We start from the raw sequence: 15,068 nt of genomic DNA, 5'->3' as shown, positions 1-15,068 counted from the left end.
TAAAATAAATAAATCTTTAAAAAAATTCAAATCTTTTTATATGACTATTACTTATCAAAGAGGTCCTGTAAAGTAAGCCCTAGTCATGTGGGTCACTCAAGCTTACTGTGACCATGGAACAAATTATTCACCGTCCAGGCATGGTTTTTCCTAAAATGTATTTTACATGAAATCTGAGATCCCTTCCATAATTCCCTGTTTTCAGTATTAAAGTACTATAGGAAGTACTGCAACACCGGGGCTGGCGCCATGGTGCAGTACGTTAATTCTCCGCCTGCAGCGCTGCCATCCCATTTGGGTGCAAAGAGACAGAGGGAGATCTTCTACCCTCTGATACACTTCCCAAAGTCTGCAACAGCCAACGCTGGGCTAGGCTGAAGACAGAAGCTTTGAATTCAATGTAGATCTCCCATATTAGGTAGCAGGGACCAAAGTACTTAGGCTATCAACACTGCCTCCCAGAATATGCAACAGCAGGAAGCTAGAATTGGAAGTGGAGTCAAAACTTGAACCCAGGGTCTGGTGTTGTGGTGTAGCGGGTAAAGACACTGACTACAACACCAGCTCCCATGTGGGCACCAGTTTGCGTCCCAGCTGCTCCACTTCCAATCCAGCTCCCTGCTACTGGCCCGGGGAAAGCAGTGGAAGATGACCCAAGTACTTGGGCTCCTGTCACTCATGAGGGAGACCCAGATGAATCTCTTGGCTCCTTGCTTTGCCCTGGTCCAGGCCGTTGTAGCCATTTGGGGAGTGACCAGCGGACAGAAACCCTCTCTCTGTAACTGACTTTCAAGTAAATAAAAAAAATCTTAGAGAGAGGGAGAGAGGAAGAAGAAAAAAAAATCTAGAACCCTGGAACTCAGGCACTCCAGAACGGAATATGAGTGTCCCAAGCAGTATCCTAACCACTGTACCAAACATTTGTGCCTATTTTCATTTTTTAAAAAGATTTATTTGAAAGACAGAGTTACAGAGAGTGGGAGTGGGAGTGGGAGTGGGAGTGGGAGTGGGAGAGGGAAAGGGAGAGGGAGAGGGAGAGGGAGAGGGAGAGGGAGAGAGAGGTCTCCATCGCTGGTTCACTCCCCAGATGACCACAGCTGCTGCTGCTCGGCAAGGCTGGAGCCAGGAGCCAGGAGCCAGAAACCAGGAGCGTCTTCCAGGTCTCCCACGTGGCTGCAGAGGCCCAAGGACCTGGCCCATCTTTCACTGCTTTCCCAAGTGCACAGAGTACAAGTGAGTCAGCAGCTATGTGTTGCAGGTGGCAGCGTAAGCCCTTACGTCACAACGCTGGATCCCCTACTTTTATTTTTAGAAAATAAGATAAATATTCATTTTATTGATCCATATCATTCAGAGTTTTGTTTGTTTTCAAAGTTACAAGGAGTCTGGAGACTACAGAGCACTGGAACAGTGTCCCATTTACACCAACTGCCTTTTATTTATTTTGGCTTTAGCTGAAACCAAATATACCTACGTTTTCGATCATCTCCACATGCAACTTCAGCCAGGTACCGGAAGTAATCGCCCTTCATTTTCAGATAGAAGACTTTACTCTCTGGATTAGTTGCATTGGCTATCAAATACTTATCCAACAATTCCTGGAAAAAAAAAAAAGATAAAAAAATTAGGCGCTAATAAAAGCTATTTAATTACAGACAAGAATTTAGAATAATCTAACTTCTGCCTTCATGTAATAGAATCCTTAACCACAATAATCCTTCACCACGTCCGCCTGGCCTTGAAGCATGTCCTTACAGCAGTGTCAGCCTGTTGCCACCGTCTCCCTGGCACATTTTAAAGAAAGCTACATCACACAAAACAGTATCCTCACAAAGGGTCTCTCCATTCACTCATCTGGTCATTCAACAAACACTTACTGACATCTGCTGGGTGTCAGGTATTTGCTGACAGCAGTCACAGAGAAGCCCTAAGAGCAGAGGCCTGCCCTCAAGAAGCTCAGCCTCTGTCCATACACCACTAACTGCATGCTAAGCACAGAGAAATACAGGAACAGGACAGGAGTGAGTAGCTAGCGCTGCTGGAGACGGCCTCTGGTTCAGGCTTCCAGGGGAACAGAGATCTGACTGTCAAGAATCGACAGCAGGAGCACACGGGGCAGAGATCAGCCTGCGCAGAATCCAGCGTGAGAACAGAGAACTAAAGAGCTCACCAGCGCACTCTGCACCCGGATGTCCATGGAATCAAGGCGATCAGAGGGCAGAGCGTCAGCAGCTGACAGCACAGCAAGACAGAATAATTCTGTCTACTCAATCTAATCAATAAATTACGGTATTTCTGTATGTCTTTTATCAGTGACACCATACAATAAGCTGTGCACTTGAGGGGCCAGCATCGTGGCATAGTGGGTTAAAGCAGCCACTTGCGGTGCACGGAATCCCATATGGGTGCTAGCTTGTGTCCCGTCTGCTCCACTTCCAATCTAGCTCCCAGCAAATGGCTTGGGAAAAGCAGAAGATGGTCCAAGTGTTTGGGCTCCTGCCACCTACACAGGAGATCCAGACAAAGCTCATGGCTTCAGCCTGGCTCAGCCCTGGCTACTACAGCCATCTGGGGAGTGAATCAATAGATGGAAGACCTCTAACTCTGATTTTCACAAAAATAAATCAATCTTTAAAAAAAATAAAAATAAAAAAGGACATCTGATTCAATGAGATAGCACTTCTTAGTAAGTATTTATACTTGTAGAGGCATAGGAATATCTGAGTATAAAAAGTAACAAAAGGGGCCAGTGTTGTGGCGTAGCAGGTAAAGCCACCGCCTGTATTGCTGGCATCCAATACAGGTGCCGGTTCAAGTTCCAGCTGCTCCACTTCTGATCCTACTCTCTGCTATAGCCTGGGAAAGCAATAGAAGATGGCCCAAGTCCTTGGGCCCCTGCACCTGTGTGGGAGACCTGGAAGAAACTCCTGGCTCCTGCCTTTGGATCTGCCCAGCTCTGGCTGTTGCAGCCATGGGGGAGTGAACCAGCAGATGGAAGACTTTCTTTCTCTCTCTGCCTCTGGGTAACTCTGCCTTTCAAATAAATAAATAAGTCTGGAAAAAAAAAAGCCACAAAAGACAAAAATGAAAAGGAAGGTTGTTTATAGATATAAAATAACAAAAGTTCAAAAATGTAGTTTTAAAATCTTCTTGTCAAAGACTTATTTATTTATTTATTTGAAAGTTACAGAAAGAGAAAGAGAGTGAGTCTTCCATCTGCTGGTTCACTCCTAAGATGGCTACTAAAGTCAGAACTGGGCCATCAGGAGCCAGGAAGGAGCTTCTTCCAGGTCTCCCAATTAGGTAGTAGGAAACTAAGTACTTGGGCCACCTCCACTGCTTTCCCCAGGACATTTGCAGGGAGCTGGACTGGAAGTGAGGAGCCAGGACTCAAAACAGGTGCCTATGTCCCCGAAAACGTAGTTTTAATCCAAGAACAATCTGTTTTTTTATCTGATTGAAACAAAAGGCAATTGTTGTATTTATAACTTATTTAAAGAAAATAAACATGGGTTGGTGCTGTGGCGCATCAAATTAATGCCCTGGCCTGAAGCACCGGCATCCCATATCGGGGCTGGTTCAAGTCCCGGCTGCTCCTCTTCCTATCCACCTCTCCGCTATGGCCTGGGACAGCAGTGGAAGATAGCCCAATTATTTGGGCCCCTGCACCCACGTGGGAGACCCGGAAGAAGCTCCTGGCTTCGGACTGACGCAGCTCCGGCTATTGCAGCCAATTGGGGAGTGAACCAGTGGATGGAAGACCTCTCTCTGTCTCTATGTCTCTCTGTAACTCTGTCTTTCAAATAAATAAAATAAATGAAAGAAAAGAAAAGAAAAGAAAAGAAAAGAAAAGAAAAGAAAAGAAAAGAAAAGAAAAGAAAAGAAAAGAAAAGAAAAGGTGCAGGGCCCAAGTACTTGGGCCATCCTCCACTGCACTCCCGGGCCACAGCAGAGAGCTGGCCTGGAAGAGGGGCAACCGGGACAGAATCCGGCGCCCCGACTGGGACTATAACTAGTATGCCGGTGCCGCAGGCGGAGGATTAGCCTATCGAGCCACGGCGCCGGCCAACAAAATCTTTTTAAAAACAAAACATCCAGCATGCTAATTCTAAATGAATTATTGTTGCATATAACAATACTAACATCACTTCAATAGCTTTTCCAAAATAATTCATTTGGTAATATTCTATAGCAGCCAACAAACTAATTTTTTAATCTTGAATGCACTTAAAAATTGATATCTATTTTACAGTCAAAATAAGCTGCTCTTTCATTAAATAGCTTATTCTTTCATATTCAGAACTGATTTAAGAAACAGTAGATAACTGCATGTGATGGCTCAAGAAGCTGGGTCCCTGCCTGCCATGTGGGAGAGCAGACTGAGCTTTGGGCTCTTGGCTTAGGCCGGAACCAGTCCCGGGCTATTGAGAGCATCTGGGGGTGAACCAGCAGATGGAAGGAAGGCAGATCTCTCTCTTGCTTTGCCTTTCAAATAAATAAAACAAAAAGTAAAAGGTATAAAATAAATATGCAATCAACACAGTTAATCTCTAACTTTAGGTTATATGAGCCACTAACCACACATTTCTAAACTTAATCAGCACATTAATATATCCTAAAAGAGAGCCTGTCTAGGAGAGATAAGGTCAAACTTAAGCTAGAGATTTACCTCTAATTGATAAAACTAAACGAGAGTATTTTGTGTTTTTCAGAATAAATGGGCTTTTGAAATTAATTACCATTTGTGAAACAGATTTTTTAAAAAGATCTATTTATGTATTTGTTTGAAAGTCAGAGTCAGAGAGAGAGAGAGAGAGCGAGAGAGAGCGCTCCTCCATCTGCTGGTTCACTCCCCAGATGGCTACAGGACTGGGCCGGGATGAAGCCAGGAGCCAGGAGCTTCATCCAGATCACCCATGTGGGTGCAGGGGCCCAAGCATGTGGGCCATCTTCTCTCTTCTGCTGCTTTCCCAGGCACATTAGAGAAAGCTCGATCAGAAGCAGAGCACGCAGGACTCGAACCAGGGCCCACATGGGATGCTGGTGTTGCAGGTGGGGGCTTAATACTACACCACAGAGTCAACACTGAAGTGCCTGTTTCTGTAATTATATAATAAGAATATCAGGAAAGGCCTTCTAGTCTCAGAAATCACCATTCTACTACGAGAACACCCACTAGGGTTAACTCCCACAATGCATTTGGATTTATTGCTTTAACCAAGGAGACAAGGAATCATCTAACTTGATCCCAAGTTGGTAACATCAATTTATTTAAGAAAATATTTTCTACCATTAATAACATGAATATACCAAACAACTAATTATCTTTGCATTATTTAAAAAAATGTTACAGAGAGAGCAGCTTGAACTTAGAACCCAAGAATGATGGCACTACATTCTGTTTTCTAAAAAACAGGAGGGAGTAAAATTTTTCAAATATAGACGCAAACCTTATGACCAATGTGACTGACCCTACGAGCTGTATGATTTAGCTGATGCCACAGAGGAGACATCAAAGTTCAAACTCAAGTTTCTAGGCATATCATTACTACCATGTATATCCAAGGCTAAACCTTTCCCAAACTTCTGCAAACAAACCAATGTAAACAATGAAGCACGTCGGAGGAGCAGAGTGACCGCATCCTGCTCAGCACTGCCCTGGCGCGCATGTGTTCCAGCATAATTATTAGTTATCGATTGTTTTCTTAGAACTACCTCACTCTGGAACAGAGTATATGATCACCCAGCAGATAAGGCTTTACCATAGTCAAAGTATTATTATTTGCTATATTGTTTAGTGTTCAAAAAGGTCGCTGTAATTTCTGTTACACACACTGACAGCCCCATGCAATGTCACCTGTCTGTCGCAAAGGACAGTGCTTGGAGTCCTTTTTGACCAGTATTTCATGCCCCCTTGACTGTCACCTTACAATGTACATTAATGGGGGCAGGCCTTCGGTACAGTGGTAAGACACTGCTTAAGATGCCTGCAGTCTGCACTGGAGTGCCTGGGTTCAAGTCCTCGCGCCACTCCCGATTCCAGCTTCCTGCTAAGGCACACCCTGGGCGGGCAGAGACGCTGGCTCATGTACTTGGGTCCCTGCCACCTAAGTGAGAAACCTGGATTGAGTCCCCGCACTCCTGGGTTCAGCCTGGCCCAGCACTGGCTGTTGCAGGCATTTGGGGAGTGAACATGGAGATGGAAGATCTGTCTATTTGGAGATGGAAGATTTGTCTTTCAAATAAAATGAAAATGAATGTTTAAAATGAAATGCAAATTAAATGTCATAATTAAGATGAGACCAAATAATTTATAGTATGTATCTCAATATGTAACCATTCACATGTTTAAAGTATAAACACAATATAGTCACATGTTTGTCTCTAAGAATCACCAAGAAGGCAAAAACCTCTGCCTGCAGAGTCTTACACAGTCTACTCAAGTATCACAAATGACAACATCCAGACAAGTCACAGCAACACCAAGCACAACACTCTCTCGATTTGTGCACAGTAGTTGCGCTCTTGGTTAATTTTGTATGTTATTACAACCATAAGATAAAACTTCATGTTTCAAATCACACTGGGCTTTGGCCTCATAACTGTTAAGTCTGTTACCTAAACAAAAAAGCTACTGTTGTGCTACTGCACAACTTAGAAAACAACTGGTAATGGCTCAAGTAGTTGGGTCCCTGTCACCCCCAGTAGTACAGTGACTTTCTTGAATTTATTTTTCTGAAAGTCATAATGTGCAATAGCTTCTAAGGAAAAATGACAGCTTCTATATTCTGTTACCTGTTTCTAAGTGCCTCTAAGAAAAATATTATTACTTTTACTTGTGACCTCATACTGGTACGTTCAATTCAAATCCAACAGCACAGCATCCTTCACTCTTTATTCCCCCTCTCCTTACACACAGTGAGACTCTGGCTCCGTTTAGGCAACAGGTAACACGTGTGATTCACTCAAGATTTAAAAGTAAAACATAAGGTTCCTTTTTTCTCCCGAGTCTAAAGACATTCAATTCCCCAGCAAAGCGGCCCTCTGGACTCATTTCTTGTACATCTTACAGAAACTTAAAATTTTAAACTCCATCTGTGCTCCCCTCTTCCTGTTAGTTTACTGCATCATCTTCACCTTGGTTTTTCCGTGTAATAATCTCTGAGGTCATTCCGCAGCCACATATTGAGAACGGTCGCATTCTAAAGGCAATGCTGCGCAGCATTCCAGCGTCTGGGCACCCGGGTCACTCAGTCCCCACTAACGAACATGTCCTCAAGCTGCTTCCATTTTTTATGGAATAGACACTTATCCTTAGGACAAACTGCTAGAACTCCTCCTTGAGGGCAATTTCAACCCACAATCCCACTAGCAACGTGTGAGTGTTATTGCTTTTCAACATCTTTCTGAATCCTGGCAATTTTAAAATTTAAGATAATTTTTTCCAACCTAGTATGTGAAAAATATATTATACCTCTACTTGCAATTTTATTAAATGAAGTTAAACATCTATATCTTTTTCTTCAAAACTGATTTTATGTATTTGTCATTTTCCTAAAGAGTTTTTAACCTACTGATTTCTAGGAACTCTACATTTAAAAGCATTAGACATTCATTTTCCAGATATACCTTGTAGTAAACCTCACTTAAAGATCCTATCTGGCAATAAAGCAGCATTTATTAATATTGTTCTGTTGTGGTAAATCAGATAAAAGTATTACCAACATTTCTGACCAATAAGAGAAGCACAAGTTAAAATACAACTGTTTCAGCATAAATGAAGTAACACAAACAAAAGGCCTAACAGACATGCAAGTCTCGATTTGTGTTTACAGAGCTGTTTACCTGATCACAGGAAATCACACGTTCTCAATGTTATTTCAGAACCCTGAGTGGTGTATTAGAGTCTCTCTCACACACACACACCCCTCCCTCTGGAAATACCTAATAAATCTGCAACTCACAACCTTAAAATAGATTTGCAGAAACATGACTTTTTAGTTCTGGCAATAAAGTAAGACTGAGATAAAGCAGACTATCCCTTCTACTAAACATAATCTAAATGCTAAATAGAAATAGATAAAACAGAAGAAAATTACAAGAACTCAGCAGGAAGGGAGACCCTCTAGGAGTTGGGGAGAAAGATGAAGCAAGGCTAGAGCAACAGCGGAGACTACACCACACTGACATTCTGGTGGGGGGTGAGGATCCTAGAAAACCCAGACTGTAACTGAGAGGCAATGTACTTGAGTTTTCTGGGGGAGAGGGAGAAAATGTAGTTTCCTGGGAAAAACTGACACCCAAATCCATGTTCTCTGCAGGTGTTATTCAAATTTTTATTTCATATATGATATATATGTGTGCCAGAAAAAAACAAATAATACCACTACTGTAGGCAGGTATTTGGCCTGTGGTTAGAATGCTGGTTGGGAGGCCTGACAACCTATATTAGAGCGCTTTGGTTCAAGTCCTGGCTCCATCCATTTTTTAAAAGATTTATTTATTATTTACTTGAAAGTCAGAGTTACACACAGAGAGAAGGAGAGGTAGAGAGAGAGAGGTCTTCCATCCGCTGGTTTACTCCCTAGATGGCTGCAATGGCCGCAGCTGCGCCGATCCAAAGTCAGGAACCAGGAGATTCCTCCACGTCTCCCACGCGGGTGCAGGGCCCAAAGACTTGGGCCATCTTCTACTGCTTTCCTGGGCCATAGCAGAGAGCTGGATAGGAAGTGTAGCAGCTGGAAACTCGAACTGGCACCCCCATGGGATGCCAGCACCGCAGACGGCGGCTTTACCCGCTTCGTCACAGTGCTGGCCCCCTGGCTCCACTCCGACTCCTGCTGATGCAGACCCTGGAAAGCAGTAGTAACAGCTCAAGCAGTCCTGGCTTCCCAGCTCTGGCCTGGCTTCAGATCGGCCCAGCTCCAGCTCTAACAACCATCTGGGGAGTGAACCAGCGGATGGAAGACTACTCTATCTGCCTCTGCCTCTCTGTAACTCTGCCTTTCAAATAATAAATAAATAAATCTTAAAAAAAAATTATTAAAGGAGCTGGGTATTGGGTGCATAATATTCTCTACTTTTGTATAAGGCTGAAATTTTTCTTGATTAAAATGAGCAACAAGAATTAAAGAAAAAGAAACAGAAGTTAGGAGAAAAGAGTAAGATACAATGAATTAAGAGAAGGCAGCCTAGAAACAGAGGAGCGGAAAGAGCTTTTAGAAAAAAAAACCTTAAAAAGTATAGATAGATGACAAGAAAATAAAAGAGAAGGCATGTTTGAAGGAATTACTAAGAACCCAGAATAACTTTCACAGACAAAAGGAATGGGGGAAAGTCACAACACACAAACAGAAAGGTCTAAGATATTCTAACAGGAATTCCACAAAAGAATAAAGACAAGGAAGAAATGCTGCTTAGAGAAAATAGTTCAGGCTATCCCAGAAATAGTATATAGATAATAATCTTCTGATTGGAAAAGCACACTAAGTCCCACTAAAAGCAAAATGAAATAAAAAATAAATTCATACCTAGACCATCATGGTAAAACTGCAGAATGCCAAAGACAAGAAAATCCTTAAAAGCAACCAGAGAAATGACACGTTACCTACAAAGGAAGAAACGGCAGTGTGACTGACAGTGGGCTTCTCATCAGAGAGCAATCAAGTGTCTCAGAGTGCTAGAAAAACAGCTGTCGACTAGCATTGCATACCCAAGCACAGTGCCACATAACGCAAGGACATTTCCGGCAGAGACGGAGGGTCCCACTCACAGACCGTGACTGAGAGAACCTGTCCAGAGCTGAAGCAAGGGTGAAGAGAGAACCAGTCACTGGATGTGAACAGTGACTAACACAGCAAATAACGGAAAACATCTCGGCCCTCATCTGCGAAGAGCTGCCATGTCCCAAAACAGGGGTAAGGCAGTCTTACTTCAAGATGGGGAGAAGTGCAAACAGGGGTGAGGCAGTCTTACTTCAAGATGGGGAGAAGGGCAAACAGGGGTGAGGCAGTCTTACTTCAAGATGGGGAGAAGGGCAAACAGGGGTGAGGCAGTCTTACTTCAAGATGGGGAGAAGGGCAAACAGGGGTGAGGCAGTCTTACTTCAAGATGGGGAGAAGGGCAAAGGACTGTGCTGTCACAGAAGCACTAAAAATACAAGGGTTTACCACTGTCTTTCAGAGGATTCTTTTTAAAAAAAGATTTTATTTATTTGAAAGAGTTACAGAGAGAGGCAGCGATGGGGGCACGGGGGAGGTCTTCCATCTGCCGGTTCTCTCCCAAAGTGGCCGCAAGGTCAGTGCTGGGCCAGGCCAAAGCTGGGGGTCAAGAGCTTCATCCAAGTCTCCCACGTAGGTGCAGGGGCCCAAGTGCTTGAGCCATCTTCCACTGCTTTCCCTGGCACGTAAGCAAAGAGCTGGATTGGCAGTGGAGCAGCTGGGACTCGAACTGTGCCCACAGAGATGCCAGCACTCCAAGTGGCAGCTTAACCCACTATGCCACAGCGCCGGCCACTCAGAGGACTGTTTAGTGTTTTAGGATAGTTGTATACACAACACAGATCCTGACCGGCGCCACGGCTCACTAGGCTAATCCTCCGCCTGCGGTGCTGGAACCCCGGGTTCTATTCCCGGTTGGGCCGCCGGATTCTATCCCAGTTGCTCCTCTTCCAGTCCAGCTCTCTCCTGTGGCCCGGGAAGCCAGTGGGGGATGGCCCAGCTCCTTGGGCCCTGCACCCATATGGGAGACCAGGAGGAAACATCTGGCTCCTGGTTTCGGATTGGCGCAGTGTGCTGGCCACAGCGGCCACTTGGGGGGTGAACCAATGGAAAAAGGAAGACCTTTCTCTCTGTCTCTAACTCTTCCTGTAAAAAAAAAAAAAACCAGATCCTTCTCTTCTCCACCAGATCAAGTGCCTCCCATATATACTGCATGAAACTTGGGACTTTACACTTCATATTTTTAAAAATTAAATATGCTTTTCAAATACAATCTAACATCGATTCCCCCCACTAAAATCTCTAGAAGTAATTTTCTCCAGGAAGTCAAGACTGCACTTCCAAGTAAGCACAGTATACTGCAGGAATATGACCTCTGTTAATTATAAACCACTAAGGGAAAAGATTTTATGTTGGCTAGATTAGGTATTTGTATGGTAAGTTAAAAAATATAACACCTGGGGCCCAACATTAAGCCATGTGGGCACTAGTTTGAGCACCGGCCACTCCACTTCCGATCTAGCTTCTTGCTAATGTGTTTGGGAGAGCAGCAGAGGATGGCCCAAGTCTTGGGTTCCTAAATCCACGTTGGAGACCCAGAAGAAGTTCCTGAACTCAGCTTGGCCTAGCCCAGGCTGTTGTGGCCAACTGGGGAGTGAACCAGTGGACAGGTCTTTGTTTCCTGCCTCTCCTTCCCTCTCTGTGACTGTGCCTTTCAAATAAACCAAGAAATCAACAACAAACTGACAGACTTAACTGTGGGAGCCAGCACTGTGGCACAGTGGGTAAGCTGCCACCTGCAGTGCAGGCATCCAAAATAGGTGCCGTTTCACGTCCCGGCTGCTCCACTTCTGATCCAGCTCTCTGCTGTGGCCTGGGAGAGCAGTGGAAGATGCCCAAGTCCTTGGGCCCCTGCATCTGTGTGGGAGACCTGAAGAAGCTCCTGGCTCCTGACTGGCCCAGCTCCAGCCTTTGTGGCCATCTGGGGAGGGAACAAGGGAACAAGCAGATGGAAGACTGACCTCTTTCTGCCTCTCTGCAACTCTTTCAAATAAATAAATAAATCCTAAAACACACACACACACACAAAACAAAACAAAACAAAACAAAAAACAACTTAACTGTGATCTGAAAGTATTTAAAGTAAATATACCTTAAAAAATGAGAATGAATGAGAGGCACAGAAACAGAAAAGGGATAGGCACCAAAGGAAAAAGATCCAACACACAGTCTAGAAGTGTAATTTAGTCCAACAAATGCCTACTGTGGCGATCATGGCCATTAGACGTCTGAGCAGCCATCCCCTGATTAGGACTGGATTCCTCCGTGAGTTCACCTGCCTCCCGAGATAAAAAAAAAAAAAAAAAAAAAAAAAAAAATCCCCCCAACACACATATTGCGATTTCTACATTAGTCATTCTTCACTATAAACAAATAAATTTTCTTGGTCTTATAACCAGTCCCATGAGCTTGACAGTGAAAGATGGCTGTACCCAGGTCACAAGAGTTCATAAGGCTTACCAAGGTAAGGTAATCCCCCTTGCACCGTATCTCTTGGGAAACAACCTCTCCCTCATTGCACATTTAGTGTTACATGGCCAAGTAGCTTTTTTTAAAAAAAAAAAAAAAAAAAGATTTATTGGAAAGTCAGAGAGAGAAGGGGAGGAGGGAGGGAGGGGGGGAGAGACGGAAAGAGGAGGAGGGAGGGAGAGAGAAATGTCTGCAATAGCGGGGGCTGGGCCAGGCTGAAACCAGCAGCCCAGTACTCCATGTGGGTCTCCCATGTGGGTGACAGGGGCTCAAGCACTTGGGCCATCTTCTGCTGCCCTCCCAGGTACATTATCAGGAAACTGGATCAGAAATGGAACAGCTGGGACTTGATCTGGCACTTAACCAACTATGCCACAACACCAGTCCCAAGTATCCTTTTATGTTTTAAAATGCATCCTAGGTACTAATCTCAATATGCCCCAAACAGAAATAATTAACTTCTAAACCTGTTGTTCTACTCTACTACTTATTTCTACCAATTACTCCACTCTTCTCAGAGGAATCCTGGCCACCCAGGCCCTGTGGCACAACCTTTGACTTTCTACTCAGGGGCTACCCTACATCTGCTGTCAAATTCTATTGAGTCTGCCTCTGTGATAATAATTTTTTGATCCATCTTCTCAGTCTCATTCTGATTTCTATTACCCAAGTTAACCATATCATTTCACTAATGCAATATCCTAACATCTACCAGGTTTTAGTGTTCTTTCTCTAATCCATTTTATACCCTGCTACTAGATTAACCTGAAATTCCATTTTGGTTATGTTAATTCCATGCTCAAAAACCTTCATGGTCTGAAAAAAATCAGTGTGAAGTCTAGCACTCGAGGCCTGCAGACTCAGATCCTGACCCAGAGCTTCCAAGTAATTTATGTGGGAGATGAGATCGATCCCTTCAGTCACTGCCGCAGCAGGGGGAGAAACCCAGGTCCCCAGTGGACCACTCAGATGCGATCACTCCACACGCTGCCACACAGGCGAACTTGGCAGCACCGTCCTGACCACCATCAACCCCATTTCTATCATTATGACTTCTGTCCCAGCAGGAACATCGTTCAACAAGGTGCCCCGTCAAATACTTAAGTGGCACTTTAAGCAGCGAAAGATATAAAGCATTCTTTATGGCAGACACTGGGAATATGGCAGGCATTTAGGGGAAAGGCGAACAAAGCAAATATTGGCATTATCTCTAGCACTATTCACAGAAGGGGTATTTGGGTCCATTAAACAGTCTTTCAACAGGGAGAGCCGCACTGAGGCCTGATGCAGCAGGGCTGGATTAGCGAGTGATTCAGATCACCCAGCTACAGCCTCCTGTCGATTTTCTTGTTCACCAAGCAATCTTCGAAGGCTAATTTGAGTTCCCCTGTAAATGTGCACACGGGCAATAGATATCGGTAGATCATAACTCTGACTGATTCATAGTTTCTAGAGTCCACTCCACAAAACCACGTTCTGACAAATTAGATCTGGAGCCGGCAAGACTGAGGAGATAATGAAGGCATAAATGTAGACGACTGTATAGCTTGTGAGTGCCCCTACCATACACCCCTCTTCCTGATCCTGACTCGACAGGGAAACCCCTGAGAAGGCTTCATCAGGTCTTTCCATCTCCAAAGGGATTACAATCACTATTTGTGCAGACTAAAAATCACGCTATATGAAGTGTTCCAACTTTGGGGTGTTGATTCTAAAAGTGCAAGAGACCTAAAACCTAACACCAACTGGAATATTTGTCAGATTAATATCATGAATTAATACAATTGTCATCATGACGTTAGAGGACAACTTCTCAGATCCAATGGGGTGTGTGCATTATAGTTACAGCAAAAGTAAAAATAAGCTAAAGAGTCCAGGCAATTATTTTTGTGGGCAAAAGAAAATAAGGAGCTAAAACCCACAGGATAAACAGGTAAAGGGTAACGGGATGAAGCAGATGAATAGAACCCAAAACTCTCAATAAAAAGAAAAAAGGCTTTATTTTCCTGCGCCAAATCTTCCCAATCCCTTTCTCCTGTTCTGTAAGATTTCCAGTCAACACTACCCATGACGCAGGCAAAGTTACACTCGATCTGCTACCAGTATCCTTGCAGGGAACGGGACAGTTCTGTGAGCACAGAGTGCTCCTCTGCCTCCCTGCAACAATTAGCCACTTACAGGTGTACTTGTGTAAAAAATGCTCATTTTCCAACTCAGTTACAGAGCTGCTCACGACAGAGGTGAAGACGTGTCACAGAAATGCAGAGCCCTTGACCAACAATGGGGCAACAAGGTTACGAGTGAAGGGCGACGGCCAAAATTAAAGGAAATCATGGTCCCTGTCTCCCTTCCCCTCAAGTAGCGGAACCGATTCCAGAACAATTCAGGAACAAACGTAGGGGCTGGCGCTATGGCATAGCAGGGAAAGCCGCTGCCTGCAGTGCCGGCATCCCACATGAGCGCTGATTTGAGTTCACTGATCCAGCTCTCTGCTATGGCCTGGGAAAGCAGAAGATGGCCAGGTCCTAGGGGCCCTGCACCTACCTGCATGGGAGACCCAGAAGAAGCTCCTGGGGAGTGAACCAGCAGATGGAAGACCTCTCTCTCTGCCTTTGCCTCTCTGTAACTTTCCCTTTCAAATAAATAAATAAATCGTTAAAAAAAAAAGGAACAAATGTAAAGCCCAATCTCTGACCTGTCTGCTATATCCCCATATTTTAGCAGCTGGCTACTGAGCGGCCACAACCACAATATAAAAGGTGACAGCTTTTTCTCATTAGTTCCTAAGATAAGCAGGCTTAGAAGGACAGTTTTAGTATG

The 15,068-nt window shown here is 44.2% G+C and overlaps 1 protein-coding gene and 1 long non-coding RNA gene across 2 annotated transcripts in view; both read right to left on the bottom strand.

Annotated features, from left to right (window-relative positions):
• YWHAQ (tyrosine 3-monooxygenase/tryptophan 5-monooxygenase activation protein theta) overlaps window positions 1–15,068 on the bottom strand; it is a 32,125-nt gene that overhangs the window by 4,924 nt on the left and 12,133 nt on the right. Inside the window, 1 exon segment of the mRNA NM_001082168.3 lies at window positions 1,475–1,598. Coding sequence (NP_001075637.2) covers window positions 1,475–1,598 — 124 coding nt within the window.
• On the bottom strand, window positions 8,316–9,618 carry LOC138848669 (uncharacterized). Its single transcript, XR_011386783.2, has 2 exons — window positions 9,531–9,618; window positions 8,316–8,852 (listed from the first exon to the last, which is right to left on the bottom strand). It is a non-coding gene; the product is annotated as an uncharacterized LOC138848669 (long non-coding RNA).

Source organism: Oryctolagus cuniculus, chromosome 2 (assembly GCF_051225735.1).
Source record: "Oryctolagus cuniculus isolate XC-2025 breed Fujian yellow rabbit chromosome 2, ASM5122573v1, whole genome shotgun sequence".
Taxonomy (NCBI): domain Eukaryota; kingdom Metazoa; phylum Chordata; class Mammalia; order Lagomorpha; family Leporidae; genus Oryctolagus; species Oryctolagus cuniculus.
This window is presented reverse-complemented; position numbering and strand designations above follow the sequence as displayed.